This window comes from Nicotiana attenuata, chromosome 6 (genome assembly GCF_001879085.1).
Source record: "Nicotiana attenuata strain UT chromosome 6, NIATTr2, whole genome shotgun sequence".
Taxonomy (NCBI): domain Eukaryota; kingdom Viridiplantae; phylum Streptophyta; class Magnoliopsida; order Solanales; family Solanaceae; genus Nicotiana; species Nicotiana attenuata.
This window is the reverse complement of record NC_031994.1, coordinates 57,661,727-57,685,442: the sequence shown is the minus strand read 5'-3', so window position 1 is coordinate 57,685,442 and position 23,716 is coordinate 57,661,727. Positions and strand designations below refer to the sequence as shown.

At 38.6% G+C, this 23,716-nt stretch overlaps 3 protein-coding genes across 3 annotated transcripts; 1 reads left to right on the top strand and 2 right to left on the bottom strand.

Moving 5' to 3' along the window:
* On the bottom strand, positions 649-10,508 carry LOC109227873 (putative protein phosphatase 2C 50). The gene is made up of 4 exons (XM_019393064.1): positions 9,741-10,508; positions 9,507-9,648; positions 9,082-9,346; positions 649-715 (listed from the first exon to the last, which is right to left on the bottom strand). Exons 2-4 carry the CDS (start codon positions 9,595-9,597, stop codon positions 649-651), a joined length of 423 nt encoding a protein of 140 aa, XP_019248609.1. The 5' UTR covers positions 9,598-9,648; positions 9,741-10,508.
* Positions 10,652-13,210, top strand: LOC109227044 (ras-related protein Rab11A). The gene is made up of 3 exons (XM_019392038.1): positions 10,652-10,808; positions 10,977-11,175; positions 12,403-13,210. The coding sequence occupies exons 2-3, from the start codon at positions 11,011-11,013 to the stop codon at positions 12,886-12,888; spliced, it is 651 nt and encodes a 216-aa protein (XP_019247583.1). The 5' UTR covers positions 10,652-10,808; positions 10,977-11,010; the 3' UTR covers positions 12,889-13,210.
* Positions 14,841-17,290, bottom strand: LOC109227042 (metal tolerance protein B). The gene is made up of 2 exons (XM_019392037.1): positions 16,981-17,290; positions 14,841-16,002 (listed from the first exon to the last, which is right to left on the bottom strand). Exon 2 carries the CDS (start codon positions 16,000-16,002, stop codon positions 14,881-14,883), a length of 1,122 nt encoding a protein of 373 aa, XP_019247582.1. The 5' UTR covers positions 16,981-17,290; the 3' UTR covers positions 14,841-14,880.

Sequence of the window (23,716 nt, the reverse complement as noted above, 5' to 3'; positions counted from 1 at the left end):
CATCATGAATCAACAGAAAATGCGCTCACTATGAGTGTGCAGACTCCAGAGGGGCAAATCCTGCCCACGCACTAATAAAACCTGATGCGGCGCGCAGCATGATCCCATCGTGAATCAATAATACCTGCTGCGGCGTGTAGCCCGATCTCATCATGAGTCAATAGTACCTGTTGTGGCATGCAGCCCGATCCCATCAATATCACTTACAAATAGTCATCAATCTCTCCAGTCTCTCGGGCTCACAACACTCATGCCAAGAAGCCCAAATCAATGATACATGATGTGACAATGTATGATAACAGAGACTGAGATATGATATGCAATGATGAACGAGACTGAGTACGTACTGTAAATTAAGCAAATAATCTCAACAGCAAAAGAACGAACACTGTGGGTCCCAATAGTACCAGCTCATAGCCTAAACACGATTTCTAACAAAATTCATAGCTCAAGTGATCCAACAAATAAAGTAAAGTAATAATATTCAGATAAGGTGACTAAATAGTCCCACGAAATCGACTAATCATAATTAATACGGTGCATGCCACACGCCCGTCACCCAGCATGTGCGTCACCTCAACACTGATCACTTAACACGAAATTCAGGGATTCATACCCTCAGAACCAAGATTAAAAGTGTTACTTACCTCAAACTGTGTGATTCTTTACTCCAATAAGCCCTTGTCTCGCGAATCGGCCTTCGAACGCCTCGAATCTAGCCAAAAATAATTCGACACAATCAACTCAAGCTATTGGAATCAATTATATATAAAAATGCTAAGTTCTTAATTAAAAGTCAACCCCGAGCCCACATCTCACAATCATACAAAAGTTATAAAATCCGAACTCCCATTCAACCATGAGTCTAACCATACCAAAATTACTCATATCCGACACCAAAATGCCATTCAAACCCCCAAAATTTGGCCTAAGAAGTTTTACCATTTTCCTCCAAATTTTCAACCCAAAACACTAATTAAATGATGAAAACAATGATATATTCATGTAATTTAACCAAAACCGAGTTAGAATCACTTACCCCAATCACTCCCTTGAAAATCTCTCCAAGAATCGCCTCAATCCGAGCTCCCAAAATCAAATTGTGAAATTTTACTCTAACCCCCGTTTTTGAAATATTTAAGTCTGCGCAGATGTCCTTCTTCGCGATCGCCGGAAATGTTTCACGATCACGAAGCACAAATACTAAGCTGCCAAACTTTACACTACGCGACGCGAAGCAATGCATTGCCTCCTCAGACCTACGCGACGTCGCGACCGCAAACATCATCACGCGATCGCGGTTAACAAATCCGCGTGAACCCAGACTCCTCTTTTCCTCTTCGTGAATGCCACAAGACCCACACGTTCACAAACTGACCAACTTACGTATCGAAGAATCTTGCTTGCGAACGCATAGAGCAAAAATCCTAGCTGTCCAAATAAGCCTTCGCAATCGCAGACCAACTCACATGATCGGGAATATGGAAACCAGACCTGCAACATCAGAAATTTCTATGTCCCAATTCCAATCTGATAACCATCCGAAATCCACCTGAGGCCCCCGGGACCTCAACCAAACATACCAACAAATCTTAAAACATCATACGAACTTACTTGAAGTGTCAAATCATATCAAACAACATTAAAACTACGAATCGCACTTTGATTCAAGCCTAATGAACTTATGAACCTCTAACTTCTACATTCGATACCGAAACCTATCAAATCAACTCCGATTGACCTCAAATTTTACAAACAAGTCACAAATGACACAACAGACTGATTTCAACTTCCGGACCAAAATCTAAGCTCGTTAACCACAAAGTCAACTCTCGGTCAAACCTCTCAACTCTCCAAACTTCCATTTTTCCAATTTTCGCCAATTCAAGCCAAAATCAACTACGGACCTCTAAATCACTATCTGGACACACTCCTAAGTCCAATTAAAATACGGAATATAACTCCAGCAATCGGTGCAGTTCGAACCTTTGACAAGTGGAACCCCAGTAAACTACGCTAGAATTCAAAGGCTTGGTTATTTTTTAACCATGAATGATTCCTAATTTTTGAATATATACTAGTGTAAAATTTAGGAACATTTTTTATTTTTGAACCTTTATGAGTGCAAAATTTAAGAACAATTCTTGGTTTTTGAATTTGAATTTACATTATACTTCAGCAATTTTAAACCTTTACTCTTAAATCCAAGAACGATTCCTGATTTTTTAATATTTATTAGTGCAAAATCTATGAACGATTCCTGATTTTTGAACTCATATTATAATTCAACAATTTTGAACCTTTACTAGTGCAACATTCAAAATCCAGGATAAATTACTGATTTTGAACCTTTACTAATGCAAAATCCAGGAGCGCTTCATGATTTTTGAATTCACATTATACTTCAGTAATTTTTAACTTTTAAAAAATTTAGGATAGATTACTGATTTTTAAACCTTTACTGATGCAAAAATCTAGGAACATCTTGGAAAGGTTAATGGTTTTTAGTTCATATTATACTTCAGCAAATTTTAACCTTTAAATACAAAATCAGGATATATTACTGATTTTTGAATCCTTAATAGTGCAAAATCTAGAAAAATTAGGGACGATTCATGGTTTTTGAATTCACAATATACTTCAACAATTGAGAGCTACAGCTTCAGGTCATTCAAACTCAAAGAACAACTTTTTGAATTTGAACTTATAAATATTTAAAGTTCAGTAGTCGTTCCCGGAGTTCTTACATGTTTAAATAGGGTAACTTTTTTCCAGGCTTATATCTTTGTATTAGTGAGTGGCTACTTTACCAATACAACTAAAAATATTCCTAAACTCTAATAGCCGATCTAAAAAGTGGCTAGTTATCAATTTTCACGACTCATTTCCATCACTTAATGGGGTTTTATGATAATAAAAGCTGAATCCACTACTATCATGTATATTAATATAGGATTCGAATATAACTAGTATTAGAACAGCATTAAATTATAATCTAACTTGTTCGAGATTAGGTTATATTGCTTTAACAAAATTATAACTATTTCTTGTTTCTAATCCCAATATACTCGATAGATTAAAGACCCCGTTGTTATTTGCTTTTCAGCCTCTATATTGATTTTTATCTTATTTTCTTTGTTCCAGAATATTTTTTCAGAAACGATTCTGTTGAAGACAAATTCATTTTTTTTTTAAAAAAAACTTGTTCTCGTTATTCTAGAATATAAAGTTTTTATTATTTGTAACAAAAATCCATTCTTAGCCATGAATAATGCGCGTTTAATTTGCTAATGAGTTTTACTATAAAATATGTTGTATTTACTACAAAAAGTTTTCGATCGACACAAAACCCTCAAAAAACCCAATGGGTAAAAAATGCATGCCAAGGCATAAAGTAATTTTTACTAAGTCTTCTAAGGTGAAAAGAGAAAATAATAGCCATCTTTCAAAGGCCATATCGGCCCAACCTAAAAGAACTAAGGGCCAAAACATCTAGAGTTCGAGACTTTGTTCTCACTCAATTTGGACCTAAGGGTCCCACCGTCCCGAGCTCGCATAAAATCTACTTAAGCATAGCTCGAGGATGCATCAAAAAACCTTAAGAGGGATTCTGTTATGAATTCAAAACTTGCCCGTTGATTATTAAAAAAACCTAAGGGTTTGTTTTACTCTGAGTCTGAGCCAGTGCTCACTCGATTATTGAAGTTATAACATCAAAAAATTTCACAAGACGGAAACAAAGCAGGTTTTACCACAAACCGGAGATGGAGCGGCAAGGAAAGGAATTATTTTATATACATAGAAGATATTTACAATGCCCACAAGGGGCCTTACACAAAAAAAAAATCCTAAGGGCCTAGTCTACTTTGGGAGCCGCATCCTTGGGAGCCACATCTTCGAGAACCTCCTCCTCGGGGACTTCATCCTCATCTCCTCTGCTCTCGGAACCACTAGCAAAATCTTCATCATCGGAGAGTAAAGCTGCAGCCTCGTCTTCCAAAGTTTTGCCTTTTCGATATCAGTTGAGAGGTCAAGCCACGAGCGTGCACTTCCTCGAGAGTCTCTCTCCGGGATTGTCGCCTGGCGTGATCGATAGCGCACGACAATTTAAGTTCAGCAGCAATAGATATCTCCTGTGCCCGAATACTGGCAGCCTCGGCGTCAGCTCGATAAGAGGCCACAAACACCTCCGCCTCAGATTTAGCCTTAGCAAGTTCGGCGGCTGATTTAGCTTCGAGCTCCTCAATCTTTCGGCTTTGGGCCAAGCTTTCCCCCCTTACATTTTGAAGCTGGCATTCGACCGAAGTCAGCTGGGCTCGAAGCGAGTCTTTCTCCGAGGCAAGACGATCCATATATTGCTTCCACCCCAGGGTCTCGGCCTCTTTCGCCTTGACCTCCTGTCGAAGTTGCTCCACCATCTCGCCCTTCTGTTGGGCCTGCAAAGTCGAAATGTTAATCGCTAAGTCAAATGAACACGTAGCAAACTCCCAAAAAGTTACATTACCTGCTCAATGAGCTCAGTCTGTTCTCGATGAGCCTTCGTCAGATCGGCACGAAGGTCCCTGATCTCCTCCTTTTTTGAACGTAGAGGAGTTTGAGGCTGTCCCTCTCTTCCACGAGCTTCTTGAGTTCGGCCTCGCATCGGTCAAGCTCGACTCGAGATTTGGAAAACTCTTCTCGATGGAGCGTCATGGCCTTCACAAAAAGGAAAGAAGTCGGACTTGGAAAAATGAGAATAAAACACAAGCATAATTATGAAAGCAGAAACTTACTTGTGTAAGAATCCATTGGGCCTCGTCAAAAATAAATGAAGCATCCGGGTCGGGACCATCTTCGACCGCAGCGAAAGAACCCTGGAAAATATCATTCCCTTCATGGGCCGTCCCCACGTCAGGAGTCTTCATAGCCCGGGCATCTCGGATCTGCCCTTCGAAGAACATAGGGCCAAGCATTGAGTCATCTACATTGATTATCCCAAGTGAGTCACTTGGGACATCCTCTTCTATTTGAGGGGACTCGGAATTGGACCCTTCGGGCTTACCCTCCAGACGTTCTTCACGGGGCGCGCTTTTATTACTAGATGGCTCGGGGACCCTGCTCGAGCTCCCCTCCGAGAATTCTTCATTTCGAGATTGAACCGCATCAATCATCACCGATTCAGCAGCCTTCAAAGCTTCAGTGCTTCCCCTCTTCCGAGCTACCAGCAAGCAGTCGGCGTCCTCTCCTTCTTCCTCGCCATCCCGAAGTTTTTGGACCGTGTCAGCTGATAGGGCTGCAAGGTCGGCCCTAGGCCTTCGAGCCCTATTTTTTCTGGGCTTCGGGGTACTTGGTGGCGAAGCCCTTTTCCTTTTCTTCTCTTTGGTTGGCTTTGGAATCTCCTCTTCACCGGGCGGAGGCGGCCTCATAACAACATTGTCCCTGAGGCTTGCGTAAGGGGAAAGTAAGTATTTTACAGAGAAACGTCAACATATGAACAAAGGAACTCACCATGGTTTTTAACTTCCCACCGACCCTTGGCCAAATCACGCAAACAGCATTCAGCATGTGAAGAAGTGAAGGCCGGTTGTCGAACCCAACCTGCAAGGTCCGTAACGGAACCAGGAAACCAAGGGGAAGCTGCACCATCAAAAAGAAATTAGATCGAAGAAGAATATAGAAAGTAGAATAGTAAGCATCATCGATGGAGTTGTACTTAAGTTTCATGTTCCATTCCTCGGGGAATGGAATCTTTTTGGCAGGAATTAGGTCGAAGGTCTTGATTCGGACAAATCGGCCCATCCATCCTCGGTCCTTATCCTCATTGATGCTAGAGAACAGCGCCTTCGAGGATCGACACTGGAGCTTTATCAGCCCACCTCGGTAGAGGCGAGGCTTGTATAGCCTGATCAGATGGTCGAGGGTAAAAGACATCCCCTTGACCTAGCTCGAAAAGTACTTGAGCAAAATGACGATACGCCAGAAAGAAAGGTAGATCTGGCCAAGGGTCACCCAGTATTAATGACAGAAATCGAGTATGACCGGGTCTACGGGACCCGGTGTGAAAGGATAAGTATACACACTTCAATACCCTTCCACATGGGCAGTGATGTCCTCCTCAGGGGAAGGAATCACCACCTCCTTATCCTCCCAACTGCAGTCCTTTTTTACCTGCTCGAGATCGTCTTCAGATATCGAGCAGATGTATCGAGACATGGGCTCGCATCGGCCTGGAACTGATGCAGGCCTATCGACTTTGAAATCGGAAGATAGCTCGCATGGCCCAGGAATGCACTCCTCGATACGAGGTGCCACCGTCGTTCTCCACCGGCCGACCGCGATGATGAGGAGGCTTTTTCTTTCTGAGGAACAGTTTTAGATATTTTATCCATCACTGTTGTTAAACTCAAGAGAAGAGAAGAAGTTGATGTTGTAATAAGCACAAATTGAAGAAAAGGATGGACTCAAAGAAGATGAAGAAGCTAGTAAAGATTTGGGAAAGGTTTGAGAAGTAAAGATTGCAAAGGTTGTGAAATTGAACTATTTATAATGGCCGCTTCAACGGTTTAGGGAAGCCAATGGCCGACCATCATCCGCCTTCAATCAATAACCTTGAGAACTATGCGGACGCGACCCTTCAATCACTTCTGTCGCTGATGGCATGGGATTGACATCATGATCGAGGCATTGGAGGATCGATGATCAAATCGTTTCTTATCGTCTTACTCTAAAAAACGCGGGGACTATCTGTATACGGTTGAAATTAGGTACGCCCAATTCCGTAGGCTCAAGGGGTCGCTTACAAGACTCGAAGATCGAAGTGCTCGATGAACACCGAGGCCAAGTATGACCAACCTCGAGATAATACCGTTATGATTTCATAACAGAAAGAGCGAGATTCCCGCAGTGGCCCTAAGATTATGGGGTAAATTCCGGAACGGATTTGTACTAGGCGGTTAGACAGCTATATAATAAGATTCCCTACTATAATTAGAAGTGTACCTTATTTAGGATTTCCCTACTATATAAAGGGGATCACAATCATTTGTAACGCATCAATCATTGACAAGAGAATATACATACATCACTTTCTTTCTTACTTTTCATCTGAAGTGCCTTATTATTTTATTATTCTGACTAACCTACCTCGAGGCTGCCATAGCTCGAGGTCGAGACTTGCTTGCACATTGGTTTGATTTACTTTACTCTTTAATTTATATACTTGATTCCTTGTTTATCAGTTAATATTGAATTAAATCACATATCTGTAAAATCACAATACAAGTTTAATTGTTACTCGGATTTTTAGGGTAAACAAAAACAATAAAAGAAGAAGAGTATTGTAGAGAAAAGTAGAGAAATCTTTTTGACTTTCGATGATATACAATGGAATAGAACCCCTCTATTTATAGGAAAAAAGTGACTTAGACCTCATTTGTTTTTTTTAAAGATTAAGACGTCTGAATCTGAATACACATATGAATATTAAGATGTATATTAAGATTAAGACATCTGAATCTGAATACACATCTGAATATATTAAGATGTGTATTAAGATCTGAATAAAAGTAATTAAGACTGTTTGATTTTTAACATCTGAATGTATAAAATTTATCTTTATTTGAAAATTAATAAACATAAAATTCAAATGAAATACTAACTAATCTAATATTCTAATCAATTAAATATATAGTTTTTTAAAATATGTTAGTCGCTGGTGGTGATGGCTAACGGGTGAATGCCGACTAGAGGCGGTTGTTGGTGGTAGTTTTGGTTGATGATGGTGGTTCATGCTAGTAGCTAGTAGTGATTGGTAGTGGTGGCGATTATGATTGAGGATGGTGGTGGTGAGTGGTTATAGTTAATAATGGCGGGTGGTGGTAGTAGTTGTGACTGAGGAAGGTGGTGGGTGGGTGGTGGTAGGTTATAATGATGGCCAGTGCCGGCTATGGTTGTTGATGGTCATGGGGTAGTCAGTTGTGGTAGTTGAGGTGGTTGAGTGTTGATTGTGGGTGAGAATGATGGTGGTCGGAGTAGTGGTGATGGTCGATAATGGTGGCGGCTATGATTGAGGATGATGGTGGTGTGGTGGTGGTGGAGGTGGGGTGGTGGGAGTGGTGGTGGTGGTTGAGTATGGTGGTGGTGGTGGTGGTGGCATGGTGGTAGTTGATAATGATAGGCGGTGGCTGTAGTTAGTAATGAATATGTGATAGCATCTTAATGAAATTAAGTCTCTGTTATAGATCTTAATCATACAGACCTATTCAGACCCATTAAGTGGTGTTGAAGTAAAAAAAAAACACACTTAATGATTAAGATTTGAATAATTAAGAATCAGACTTTAAAAACAAACGCACTTAATGTTTGAGATCTGCATAATTAAGATTCAGACCTCCATTAAGTGCAAACAAATGAGGCCTCAGCCACCAAGTGACAAACCCTAAAATCTCTCTAAATTATAGACATTCACCTCAACCACAATTCTATTTATAACAACAGCATATATATATATATATATATATATATATATGAGTAAATCGACTTTAATTCTCAGTGAAGGAATATTAATGAGACCATAATGTTGTATTGTTTTTTCCAAATAATGTTGTGATTTACGCACAAAAGAAAAAGTAAACGCATACTTGATTACAAAATCACTGCCACGACACCTCCTCAATCATTTTTAGATTGATTATAATTCATAAGTACCATTAGCTAGTAATTTCTCTTCCGATCTTATGACATTTTGTTTTAGTCTGTTAAAAATTTAACTATACTTTTCTCTTGAAAAATATGTAAATCTTAACTTTCTTATTTTGCTGTCATTAACATGATTTGTTGGTAATTGTACCAATTTAATATACAAGTTTATTTTTACAAGGAAAAGAAAATGGGGAAATCTTAACGCCCCTACAATTTAAAAAATAATTTTGGTACTTTATACAGTTAACTTATATGTTAAAATATTTTAAAAGTTTTTCAAATTACATATTCAATCAAACAGTTCAAATGGAAATAGCTTCCATGAATCTCAATTAGTTAGATTAGCAAATTTGCAATACTAGATGATTAATAATTTCAAAACCAGCATAATGTGCACCTCACCTTTTAAAAGATACATCACCTATTGCTCTTGAAACAGCCAATTGACCATTAACCCTAGCTACGCCACTCCATTCAGAGACATGTCCTCCTGCAGTCTCCACTCGAGACCTCTCGTCATCCCTATCTGGGTGGTGGTCTCTAGTCAATTCCTTGGAAATCAGAAAAGGCCACTGGTCAGAAGCTGCCAACTTGAAGCTATTGAAGTTCTTCACAGGTTCGAAAACCCCAAAGCCTCTTGTTTGCCTATATAACCTCAATAAATTAGCTGCAACCAAAAGAGAATTAAAATAACTATCTCTTCGAATTGTCCATGTAAAGCAACTCATACTTTATATAAAATGTTATTTGATAAAGACATTACAAATATGATTCTACACCATGAAAATTGTTACTTGACATAGAGCCAAAAGGGGAGAACTTCTGACCTTTAGCCTCTTCTTGAGATTTATATTCTTCAGAACATAAAAATGCCTTTGAATCTCCGATATTTGCAACTAAAATTTGATTTTCTGCCATAAGTATAACTGTGGCGGTAGAGCCAGAATCAAAATTGTGTCTAAATGCATCCTTCAGAAGCAGACAAGTTAATATTAAGACAATGCGTAACAAAGATTTAAGTCTGATTGGCCTAACGAAAAAAATGCCACTTGAGAGGTTACCCTTGAAAATGCAGAATCAATATCATCAATTGCCCTTAGCAATGCCTCCCTCAATATTTCCAAGTGAAAAGATCGATCAATGATTGAAGACACAGTCAGCTTGAGCCTACATAGAAGAAATGACAATTTTCCCTGGATATTTACATCATGTAAATTTTTTTGGACAATAAGAGATGCTATTAGATAACTAAATACAGATAGATGACACCCTGTAATAGCAAATCAAATCAAAAAGTAGACTGTAGCCTAAAATATCATTCTTTTATGAGTAGACTGTAGCTTATTTATCATTTTACAGAATCACTTTAGTTTGCAGTTAAAGATACATATATATAATAAATATATTCTTCCCCTTGACATAGTAATATTGAGGATCTAAGCAAGGACGGGCATCTACTCTCACTGTTCCTGTATACAGGTGTAAACTATCAATGATGTGATAGCCTTCAAGAGCTAAGTTGCTCCGACATGGCAGTTTAGGTGCCGCACCCGTGGCACACGACACTAGTATGGGTGTGGGTATGGGATCCGTACCGGATTTCGTCAAACAATTTTGGGTACTTTGACCACGACGGACGAAAATTGTTGAGAATATGAGCATATGATAGCCTCTCCTTGGAAATGTCGAAGGTGCCACCGGTTTGCCTGCTAATGTTTTGATTCGGTGAATTAATTCAGTAAATTAAAGGAATAGTTTAACTTAAACATTCCCGTTCCAGCCTGCCACTGTCAGTGCCAACCCAGTTCCTTTCGTCAAACACTTCAATTCTGTTAGCTTCCCTAAAAACGACACCGCTTCAAATAGTTGCTTACTTTTATTTAAATAGTAATAATTATTATAATAACAAAACAATAATAATGGAGTAATAGAATCGTTCTTTTTTTGACGGAGTATTTATTGGGGGAAAAAATGAACGGAAATGTGAGTAAAGAGTCGTAGTGCGCACATTGGCCGTTTCAAAACGCCAACTATTTCCCCATTGTTATCTCTGCTCATTCATCCATTTTCTTCCTCAATCGCCTCCGGATTCTTCTCAGAACGACGCCGTTCCGACCGCTCCTTTTTCGGTAAGCTTTTCATTTGCATACTTATAAAAATTTGAAGATCAGGATATGTTAATAGATATTTGAAAATAGCCTCTGTTTATGTCTTATGTTGCAGTTAGGGTTTAAATCGGATCCGATTAGATCGAGAGTGTTGATGCCGATCTGAAAAAATTTACTCGTTTTGTGTAGGTTTTGGGAGAGAAGATATTATAAGTCATAAGTGATGGCGAATAGAGTGGATCACGAGTACGATTATTTGTTTAAGATCGTGTTGATTGGGGATTCTGGAGTAGGAAAATCAAATATTTTATCTAGGTTCACGAGAAATGAATTCTGTTTGGAGTCGAAGTCCACTATCGGAGTTGAGTTCGCCACCAGAACTCTTCAGGTCTGTATCAATCTCATGAATCATGATGTGTTTATATTCTACTCATTTCTTTTGAGCTTCGCGTACAGTGATTTTCTAATTTCTATTGGTTCAACCTTTAAGTTTTGCATTTAAGTTACATACACGGACAATGTAATGAATCTTTTACAACATCTGTGTGATTTAACCTGTTATGTTACTTACAATTTTTTCTAGATTACCAATCAATACTATTAGATAGAGTTGTTTGCAATTATCCTTAAGTGACTTGATTGAGTAAATATCTTTTACACCGTTAGTGCATAAAACTTGAAATCGTAAATTTTGGTTTTTTTAATTGCTCTTGTGAAACATGAACACTAAGATAAACTGTTGAATGATTAACTGTATGGCGTATGCCCATTGGAATTATGTGTTTTATGATGTGAATGTCATAGGAATTATTGAATCATGAGCTGTTGATTTTGAGCATTTATTCATCTCAAACTGAGAATTTAATGCGATTGACGTTCACATGTATGTGCTGACGATTGCTTTCTGTTTCATATTTTGAATTCGGCTTCCATGGTCATACGTCATTTGACTAAATGACTCATCATAGTTAGTTTATCTCGTCATCCATTGTAAACAAAAACAAACACCTCAGACATGATCATCATCTACTGAATGAAAGCGAAGAAATTCGATTCTTTGATAGTCTACAGAGTACAGATTCAGTCATATCTTCACGTATGCACAAGATGCACGTACATAGAAGCAGCTAGACCTTTTGTAATTGTATAGACATATTCTTGTTAGGAGTGAGGAAATTTTGGTACTTGTGATTTATGTCTAATCGCCTTGGTTATGGATTCATCTGTTTGAAGCTAACTAATGTGCTTCCGAGAATAAAGTAGGAATGCTTATTACTTGGCATGACACCTTTAACAATTATGTGTCGCCGTACACAATACTGCTCTCTGTTAAAATGAAAATGTTCAACAGCAAAACTAGATGTCTATCTCTGATGGGGAATTGGAATGTTTAATGGCGTTTATCATGTCCTTTTGGACAAAAGATCTTAACACTGAAATTTTCGACTTTGTAACCCCTATCACCTATTGTGGAACTGATGCAAATTGCTTTTTCCGCCAGCAACAAGATCCATTTCTTCTCATTATTAAGTCATGGAAATGTGGGGATGGTACAAAGTTACTGGTCTTTTGGCATCTCTCACGGAGTAATATATTTATCTACTTAATGATGCAGGTGGAGGGAAAAACAGTGAAGGCCCAGATATGGGACACTGCAGGACAAGAAAGGTACCGAGCCATTACCAGTGCTTACTATCGAGGAGCAGTGGGTGCACTCCTCGTCTATGACATAACAAAGAGGCAAACATTTGACAATGTCCAGAGGTGGCTACGAGAATTGAGAGACCATGCAGACTCTAACATTGTAATCATACTGGCAGGAAACAAGTCTGACCTTAAACATCTTAGAGCAGTCTCTGAGCAGGATGGTCAAGCTTTAGCTGAGAAGGAAGGACTTTCATTTCTTGAGACCTCAGCATTGGAAGCTCTTAATGTTGACAAGGCTTTTCAGACTATATTGACAGATATTTACCATATCATAAGCAAGAAGGCATTGGCAGCCCAGGAAGCAGCCGCGAGCACTGCACTTCCTGGTCAGGGTACAACAATCAACGTCAGTGATAACTCTGCAAATGTGAAGAGAGGCTGCTGTTCAACTTGAGTTGGTGTTTCAAAAAGAAATAGAATTTGTAGCAAGGCATAAACTTTTTTTGTTTTTTCCCCTTCTTTCTTTTCTTCTCTTCTATTTTCTTCTCCTTTTCAGGCTTGTAGATTACTTTCTTGATTCATTTAAGAGGAGAGCTTGTGCATGTTCATTATCTATTGGTTTAGGACGATCTGTACTTCACATGATACACAGTTTAACTGTTTACTTAAAAAAAAAGGAATACTGGTACTGTTCGCAAGACCAAAATAACTCTGATCTTCCAGGACTTGGAACACAGGACTTGTTAATTCAATTGCAGCATTTTATTTTGTGGCAAGTTTCCTCGTGTTCTGTTAATAAAGTAGTCTGCAATTCTGTTAGTGTTTCTTATGAATTTGTCTTCTCTTTCGCAAACAAATGGTTTTCCGGGACTAAGTTGAATATGAATAACATTATAGAGATGCTTAGAGGGTGATATTGCGAGTCCAGATTTACAGACAGAAGAGAAAAAGGAGAAGAAAGAAGTGCTGGGAAAGTTATGTTTAGTCGACTACATGTACTTACAAGTTTTTCATGCACAACGTGAAAGGTATTTTCATTCGAAGTCCCCAACTAAACTGGTTCCCCTCTAACCTTTCTGTCCCTTCTCATTATTTTGTTGGTTTGACCTATTTCATCTCCAAGGAATTTCTTAATAGATTTGAGGCTCTCTTTTTTTTTCTCCAGATTTGAATGATTTTGATAGACAGAAGGTTCCTAATTAGGGAAATGAGAAAAATAGAAGCACCCCCTTAACCTTTATAAGATATTAATGGAATGCATGACAAAATTGTCGAGAATGGATAACCTGGAAAAAGCCTAATCACTTGAAAGTTTATATAAATTAACCCTTTGATGCAAACATATCACGCAATCCGCTAATAAAAAACGTTTGAATTCAGTGATTATTCCCAATTCATTTTTTTTCACTTTGTCTTGATTAGGTGACAGACATGCTTTGCACTTCGATTCTTGTGGCTGTCTTCATCTGTTTCTTTAGTTGTTTTCTTGCAACTTGGAAAGGAACAAAAATATCCCTTTTCCGTATAATGGAAATGGAGTGCACGAAGTCACGTTGTGGATGGTTGACGGCTTCGTTAAAGGCGGCCTCTCAAAATTGGAAATGGCACAAGTTGCGAATCCAGTTGGTGATTAGTGCCTAATGGGACAAGCATAAAACTGTCTAAAGAAGAACATGGGCATTTTCAGTGATCTTCCTTATCGTTTTCACAGATTCTCTTTTTGATAACCATGATGTCAGAGCCAGAGCCAGCTTACGCGCATCTCGACTAATTTCATAGGGTACCTGCTATCTCTCACCAGCACAAGTACGGTAGTAACTCTATCTACCAAAGCTTGGACAAATAGGAAGAAATCACCTAGTGTTTCTACCTTCGGTAGGATTTGAACCTTAAGACCTCATTGTTCTTAACCCAATTCATTGAGCCGATGCCATTATTTTCAAAGATCTTCCTTAAAATAGAAGACAGAAGGAAAAAATAAACTTCTTGCAGTTGTCAGTCTCTTGTCCCTTTGGAAACGCGAAAAACTTACTATCGTATCATTTGTATATGAGTAGTAGATAATGAGTTTAACCGAACTGTTTAAATGTTTCATACACTATTGTATCATTAAAAGGTCATTGCATATAATTAACCATAATAAGTCAATTTAGTATCATCAAATAACCAGACAAGTAACCTTCTATAGTTGGTGAAATTACACTAGAGAGTAAAAATATCATCACAGTGTCCATGGACATAAGGTAAATCCGTAGAAAATTGTGTAACAGAGTGTCTAAATTCTCAGTTTGTGTTGACAATTATCTCCCTAGCCAAAGATAGACTAAATCAATTATGCTATCAATGAAACAGTAAGAGGATAGTGATGACAGATCAATGCGATAAACTTAAACTCAACAAGAGAGATAAAGAAAGAAAGAGATGAAGTAAGCAATATATACATCTACTATGAAGACGGTTCAACTTGTATGGTTACATGATGAATTCTGTATGTGCTGTCACAATATTCCCTAACCTTCTGAATAATTTCATATTGGTCGACTCCAGGCTCAAGTACAACATGACAGGACAAAACAATTTTCCCTACAGTGATGGCCCAAACATGCAGGTCATGAACTTCCTGAAGTCCTACTAAAGATTTAAGGCCATTCTCGAGTTTAACAATATCAACTTCCTCTGGTGTCTTCTCCATCAATAAGGAGAAGATAATTCTAAGCATGGGTATGGTAGTACTAAGAGCAAAGATCGAGAAAAAAATAGTACAGAGAAGATCAACCACCAACCATTCTGGTTTGAACCACATAATAGCTCCAGCAATCATCACCCCAACTGATTGTATCAAATCAGATATAACATGCAGGTAAGCCCCTTCGATATTTATGTTCGTTGGTTTGCTGCAACTAGAGGCTGCTGATACCAGTTTCAAGCTCTCTTCTTCATTTCTTGGATGCAATTCTTGCATTTCGTGATCGTGATCATGATCATGATCCTTGCAAGGATTATATGAATGGCAATGGAGAGAATGATCATGGCCAAGCCACAAAACTGAGACGAAGTTAATTATGAGACCAAATGCAGCAATAGCAAACATAAGCTTCCCGTTCACTTTGGCTTGTGGATGAAACATTCTCTGAATTGCTTCATAAATCAGCAGACCAGAGACAAGCCATATTAGCTGTACAGATAGAAGGGCTCCTAAAACTTCAAGACGGTGGTACCCGAAAGAGTGTTCTTTTGTCGCATCCCAGCCGGACACCCAAACAGCAAAAAGAGAAATAGAAAATCCAACAACATCACTGAGCAAGTGAGCTGCATCAGTTAGAACCGCGAGGCTGTGGGCTTTCACCCCTCCTATGGTCTCCACTGCCATGACTATTACATAAAAGATTATGAGCCCACAAAGTTTCATAGTCGACTTTGACCTTTGTCTTGAACCCAACATACTATGCTCTTGCTCTGAGAATGAGCAAATTGGATTGCAACAAGACTGAGCTCGCTTACCGTTGCCATTACATTTTGCTCCCAGCAATTGCTTTATTTCAGACTTGGAATCCTCATGTTGCTCCATCTGTTTCAACATGTAATATAGTGAGCTAACTGTTTGAATGAAATACTAATAAGTAAAACTGCAGCATTAGATTTGAGAGTGAATTATCGGGTAACTCTCAAGGCTGCCATATATCAAAGTGGTGGTTAAAGATTCACTAGCATTGCACACAGTAGTGCATATTTGAAGCCTCATTATTACACCGTTTGAGATGTCAACAAGAAGAATAAGGAAAGAATCAGTAGATAGCGATCCCTAGTTATTTTGTGCGCCAAGCGATCATCCGTAAATTTGAACAGTAAGTTGTAGATTGAACGCACTCGAGAAAAGTTAATGCAGCAAGTTATATGGAATAGATACATGTTTCAGCATTATTTTTGAAGTGTATATACATCATTATTAACTTCTCAAGGTAGGGGTAAGGTGCGTACACACTACCCTTCTCAGACCCCACTTATGGGATTACACTGGGTTTCTTGTTGTTGTTATATACTCCGTACATCATTATTAAGCTTATAATATCAAACAAGCATATTAATTAAGCACTCTCTTTTCCATCATAGCAGACTCACAAGTCACATCCCTTTCTATTGGCATAAGTATACCACCCAAAAGATTTTTTCTTCTTCCATCAGAAAAGGAGTCAAAATGCATTCAACTCTAAAAAGTAACTTGCTTGAAAGTCCTTTAAGCTGGTTATCAATTAATCTTGAGAACTCAGCATTTGAACTTCATTTTTTCCCCTCAAGTTTTATTGCTGCTACTGCCACTATACTCTCAATTCCAAAGCAGGGGTATCAAGATAAAAACAATTCTCATGTACAATTATACATCAAGACAATCGTGATCCAAAAGAAACATCTTTCCGAGATAAAACCCAGAAAAAAAAAACATTCTCTTAATCATGAGTAAATCAGAAAGAAATAGTTGAATGATGCTTGAAATTCCACATACCCAATAGTAATTAAGATCACAGAAAACCAAAAGCACGATATTTACCTGGATTCAGGACAAAAGAGAGAGAGAGAGAGAGGGGGGCCGGCAGGGGAAGCTAGGGCTTATAGCTGAAAATGAATAGATCGGGGACCAATTGGATGGAACAAACATTCCTTAATATGAAGCGAAAGAGCCGGCGGAGTCAGAATCCAATCATTATGGAATGAATTGAGCCGCTGAACGGGCACGCCAAAATTGATTCTTCTTATTGGTAAAAGAGCGTGGCCGGAAAGGAGAAGCATGTTGCATTGGGCCGAATCCGTTTTATAAGTAACATTTGACAATGGTGTTCTAAAGACAATTGCGATTTATAAGTCATATTAAGTGCGATTCATAATGTTACATTCATTTATAAATTTTTTTAAGTTAGAACGTATACAAATCATATGTCACATATGCATATTGTATATTTCAAAATTCTCGTAAAGAGAATTATGCTATACACTATTTATAAAATTTATTAAATGACGTAATAATAAATGGCCAAATGTTAGGTTCCTACTTTTTTTTTTTTTTTTTGGTAACTAACCATTTTGTACTAATCACCGAAATGTTAGGTTCCTACATAACCATAACCAACTTATAAACTCAGCAGGATATCTAAAAAATATAACAAAGCCTACTCTAATTTATCTATATCGGGACATAAAATTCTGTACCATATTAATAGTCTCAGTGGTAGCTTGTAAATTGCATATGTAGGCTATCTCTCATGCAATAATATCACTTCCTTTGCTTCTCTTTTCAAACAGCCTCAAGTTCCTTTCTATCCAAATGGAGTGAACTATCTAAATCTACACTATTCTAAAGATTTGCGCTTTTAGTGATTTGCCCTTAGCACATTGAATGGCTCAGGGCACATATTGCTCGCAATTATCTACCTGTGTGTGTTGTCTTTGTTAGGGATGGCAATGGGGCAGGATGGGTGCAGGGCGGAGCGGGTTTCAACCTATGCGGGCGATGCAGGTTTGAGCTTTGCGGGTGAGTTTAATTTCTTTAGAAAGAAATCTTTGCGGGTCGCGGGGCGGGGCTTTTTTATAAAATTGTATCCCTTAATCCATTTTTATGTAAAATTTACAAGACACTCAGATTCTGTGAAAACTGTGCAAAATTAGCCATAACTTGCAAGTGATTCATTTTGATAGAGAAATATATTGATTTGAGTGACTTTTTTCTTATAAACTAAGGCTTATTTCGCTTATAATTATATCATTTTTGAGCTACTGTTGCTGAAATCTTAACTGGGAATACTATAACAAATACACCTCAACCCCAAAAATTTGGGGCAATTATATGGATTCTCATTATCCGTGACGCTCCAATTAAGTTTCATCTAAGTTAATATTATTTAAACTAAAATTAAACACACACACACCATTTCTTCACGAAAAACTTGGTCTAAATATCACATGTCTAATTCAATTATTTGTTAGTTCTGAAAGATACATACTTAAAATATTTTTTTTGTCTATAGAGAGTGCTTTTAATAATAGAGACATTAATAATTCAAATACTTACATTAAGGGGGTATTTGCATTTTTTGAAATGAGCAGCGAGAACTTGTATTTTTTTTTTAGGTCAAATTCAGTATATGAGCAACAAAAGAGCTTTCAATCTTTTGGTTGATTAAATTAGAAAGTCCAACCAAAAGCTCAAAAGAAATAAAACTGAAAAAATGAAGAAGAAAAAATATGCGGGGCGATTGGATGCGGGTGTAAGTGTGGGGCGAGTGTATGCAGGGCAGGGCGGGACGGGTTAAAATATTTGCGAATTTGCCCCGCAACCACACCGCACTGCATCGTTTGCCATCCCTAGTCTTTGTATCCATTGCAGGAGTATTTTTCACAACTCCCTGGGCAATCTGCATTTAATACACATGTGCTCTCTATTCTCATCATCGTCTTGGCATAACGATCACCTTGTGTCCACAGCTAATACCTACTGCAGCAACCTATTTGTAGTCAGCAGTCTTTTATGTAGTTGTAGCCACATAGTAAATATTGATTTGGGCCTGGCATAATTTTGAAAAACCAAACACTTCCAACTGACCCGTGGTCTATCCCCCAATGGATGTAAGTAAAAACTCCTCACCATGATCTTTCTTGGGTGATCAATATAATGCACATGATTCAATAATGCTCTTGCACTCAGGATCTGTCTAATCACCCAACTTGCTTGTTGAGGCACTGCTACATTCTGAAACTGTTGATCTTTGATATAGTATGCATTAATTCACCATATCCATAATCTTTCCTGTTTGTTTGCTAAATCCCATCATATTTTAGCTAAAGTTTTATTATTCCATAGATGTAAGTTAATAAAATTTAGGCCCCCACTGGACTTAGGTGCACACATTCTATCCCAAGCTACTACATTTTTTTTTTTTTTGTAATCACATTTACACCAGACAATATATAGCTTCTGCAATATGAATCAATAATCTTCAATGGCTTTGTGGGTAGAGAAAACAGCTGAGCCCAGTATGCTTGTATACCAAAGAGAACAGTTTGAACAAGTTCAGCTGTCATGATCCAATTTCTCCTATAGGTCGTGATGACGCCCAACGTTACCGCTAGGCAAGCCAATAGTGTACTAACCGTGTGATTATTTCTTTTAACAATTTAGAAATGGTTGATTTTTAGTTATTGGATAAATAAGAAGTGAAAAATTAAATAACATGAGAATAGACAGTTTTAAAAGCAAATGAGATGAAGTAATTAATCAAAAATACTAAGTGACCACTAGCATAATCTCTAAGGCCTGGTGTCACAAGTGTATGAACTACTAGTAGAATATACAAAAATACTACACTACTGTCTGAAGTGAAATAGACAGAAAGTAAAAGTAAAAAGAAAGACTCCGGGTGCTGCAGAACGGGCTCGGAAGGAGGCTCGCCGCAAAGTTTCGAGGTAATCAGGAGTGCGCGCGGGGATGATAACCATATGCACTTGCCTCAGATCCTGCACGGATAGTGCAGAATTGTAGCGTGAGTACATAAACAATATGTACCCAATAAGTATCTAGTTTAACCTCGAAGAAGTAGTGATGAGTTGTCGACTTCAACACTTACTATGGGCTAAAATAAAATACTTTTCATTCAACTTATTCTTTTAATTGAAATTGAGATTTTTGCCTATCCTCCTATTTTATTTTGAAAAATTTGAAACTTAGGTAAGTGCTTATATCGAAATATTAAATAAGCATTAAATAATGATAACGAAAACACAATAACAAGAAATAAATAAATAATTCTTTCACCGATAGTAAATCCCAAAATAATTTTTCCATCATTTAACCATTTAACCTCTCAAGACAATTAAACGATATCAATATATTGGGCTCCAAGTATTATTATGCAGGAATTATGCCAAGGGCGTACAGCCGAATCCAAAACACATATACATATAATGTGTGCACTGCCGAGGGTCGAACGGCACGAACCATAGATGCATCTATTAACCTGCCGAGGCGAACGACCCGCTCTCATGAGAGTAGTGGAATTTACCTCGCTCGCAAAAAATACTTGCGACGCGAGTGAACATAGGTTTCTCAAAGTTATCATAATATCCTTCAATTCTTTCCAAAAATAAGAAATCTAAACTGGAAACTTTAAATCTTGAAATTCTCAATCTCAGCTCTATTTAAGGCAATTAATAAGCATAATCAAATAACGGTGTCAACAAGGCATGGTGTAAACCTAAGACTACCCGTTCATCACATGGAATATAGCTATGCACAGACTCTTGTCACCTAGTGCGTACGTAGCTCCCCACACCAGTAATTTACGACAAAACACACCCAAGGGGATGAGTTCCCTCTTACAAAGTTAGAAAAGAGACTTACCTCGTTCTCAAGTTCACTTCCGTTCCACAATTGTGCTTTAAACCCTCAACTCGATGCCAAACGACTCGAAAATATTGATGTTGATGGAACCCCTCTTAAAAATGCTCTCAAAATCGTCTAAGACCAAGTGGGAAATGAGGGAAATAAAGCTAAGTCCCGCAATAAAATTTGTTGCACAAGTCATTTACTCAAAATGTTGACCGAAGTCAAACTTAGCCTTTTAAGGCCAAACTAAGGAACCAAGTGTTCCGATTTCAACCCGACCCTTCTAAATCCCGAACTAACCATTCCCGCAAGTCATAAAACAGTAAAAGCACATATGAGGAGTCTTATTTAGGAGAACTGGGATCTAGAAAGCAAAACGACCAGTCGGATACATTCTCCGCCTCTTAAACAAACGTCCGTCCTCGAACGGGTCTAGAATCTTACTTGGAGTGCTGAATAAGTGTGGATATCTGCTCCGCTTGTCCTCCTCGGCCTCCCAAGTTGCCTCCTCGACTGGTTGGCCCCTCCACTGAACTTTTACCACAGAAATCTTCTTGGAACTCAACTGGCGAACCCGCTTGTCAACAGTAGCAACTGTCTCCTCTTCATAACCCATGAATCTCATGTAGCTTAACCGTGCTGAAGTCTAACAAATGTGACATGCCGGAATGATACCTTTGGAGCATAGACACATTTAAAATCGGATGAACTTTTGATATACTAGGAGGCAAAGCAAGCTCATAAGCAACCTCCCCAACTCGTCTCAACACCTCAAATGGACCTATAAACCTTGGGCTCAACTTGCCATTCTTCCCGAACCTCATGATTCCCTACATCGGCGAGACTTTCATGACAACCTTCTTGCCCACCATAAATGATAAACCATGCGCCTTCTGATCCGCGTAACTCTTCTGTCTGAACTGTGCTGTGCGAAGTCGCTCCTGAATCAACTTTACCTTTTCCAAGGCATCCCTCACCAAATCAGTACCATATAACTTAGCCTCACCAGGCTCAAACCATCCGATGGGTTAACGACATCGCGGACCATATAAAGCCTCAAATGGAGCTATCTTGATGCTAGACTGCTAACTTTTGTTTTAAGAATACTCAGCCAAAGGCAAGAATCAATCCCACTGCCCTCCAAAGTGAATCACACATGCTTTAAGCATATACTCCAAGATCTGAATTGTCCGCTCCGACTGCCCATTGGTCTGTGGATGAAAGGTCGTGCTAAGCTCTACACAGGTCCCCAACTCACTTTGTACTGCTCTCCGGTAATGAGAAGTAAACTGAGGGCCTCTATCTGATATGATGGAAACAGGCACACCATGCAACCGAACTATCTCCTGAATATAAATTTGGGCCAACCTCTCTGAATTATACGTGGTCACAACCGGAATGAAGTGTGCCGACTTGGTCAACTTTTCGACAATGACCCACACGGCGTCCAACTTTCGCAAGGTCCGCGACAACCTAACTACGAAGTCCATGGTAATGTGCTCCCACTTCCACTCAGGTATAGTCATCTGCTGGAGTAGGCTACCTGGCCTCTATTTCTCATACTTAACCTGCTAAAAATTTAGACACCTCACAACATACTCAATTATGTCCTTCTTCATTCGTCACCACCAATAATGTTGCCTCAGGTCGCGATACATCTTCGTAGCACCTAAATGAATAGAATACCGAGAACCGTGTGCCTCCTCTAGAGTCCTTTCCCTTAGCCCATCAACATTAGGAACACATAGACGACCTTGGAGTCGTAGAACACCATCATTGCTGATAATAACCTCCTTGGCACCACCCTGTAGTACCGTCTCTCTAAGAACTAACAAGTGCGGATCATCAAACTGACGAGCCTGATATGCTCCAATAGTGAAGATTGGCAACGATGCTTGCAAGAACTCAGCTGGGCTCTGAAATATCCAACCACACAAATCTTTTAGCCAAGGACTGAATATCCTAAGCTAATGGCCTCTCCTCTGCTGAAATGAATACCAAACTACCCAGAGCTTTCTGCTCAAGGCATCCGCGACCACATTCCCCTTACCCGAATAATAAAGGAATTTAATATCATAGTCCTTTCGTAGCTCAAGCCACCTGCTGTCATGACCCAATCTCTGCTATACGCCGTGATGGCGCCCAACGTTACCGCTAGACAAGTCGATAGTGAACTAACCACATGAATGTTTCTTTTAACAATTTAGAAGTAGTTGATTTTTAATTAGTAAATAAATAAGAAGAGAGAATTTAAATAAATGAGAGATAAAAAAATTTACGAGAGTAATTGAAATGAGTAAATAACCAAAAATCATCATGTGTCTAGTAGCATAATCTCCAAGACCTGGTGTCACAAGTGTATGAGCTACTAGTAGAATATACAAAATAATACTACACTACTGTCTGAAGTGAAATAGACATAAAGTAAAAGCAAAAGAAAGACTTCGGGTGCTATAGAACGGGCTCGGAAGGCAGCTCACCACAAAGTCTCGAGGTAATCAGGAGTGCACACCGGGATGATAACCTGATGCACCTGCCTCAGATCCTGCACGAGTAGTGTAGAATTGTAGCGTGAGTACATAAATAACATGTACCCAGTAAGTATCTAGTTTAACCTCAAAGAAGTGGCAACGAGGGGTCGACTTCGACACTTACTATGGGCTAACAATAAAATATCGAAATTTTAAATAAGCATGGGCTAAATAATGATAATGAAAACTCAATAACAAGAAAAAAATAAACAATTTTTTCACCGATAATAAATCCCAAACCAGTTTTTCCATCATTTAACCATCTAACTTCTCATGCCAATAAAACGACATCAAATATAATTGCGCTCCAAGTATTGTTATGCACGAATTATGCCGAGGAAGTACGGCCTAATCCAAAAAAATATACATATATATATATA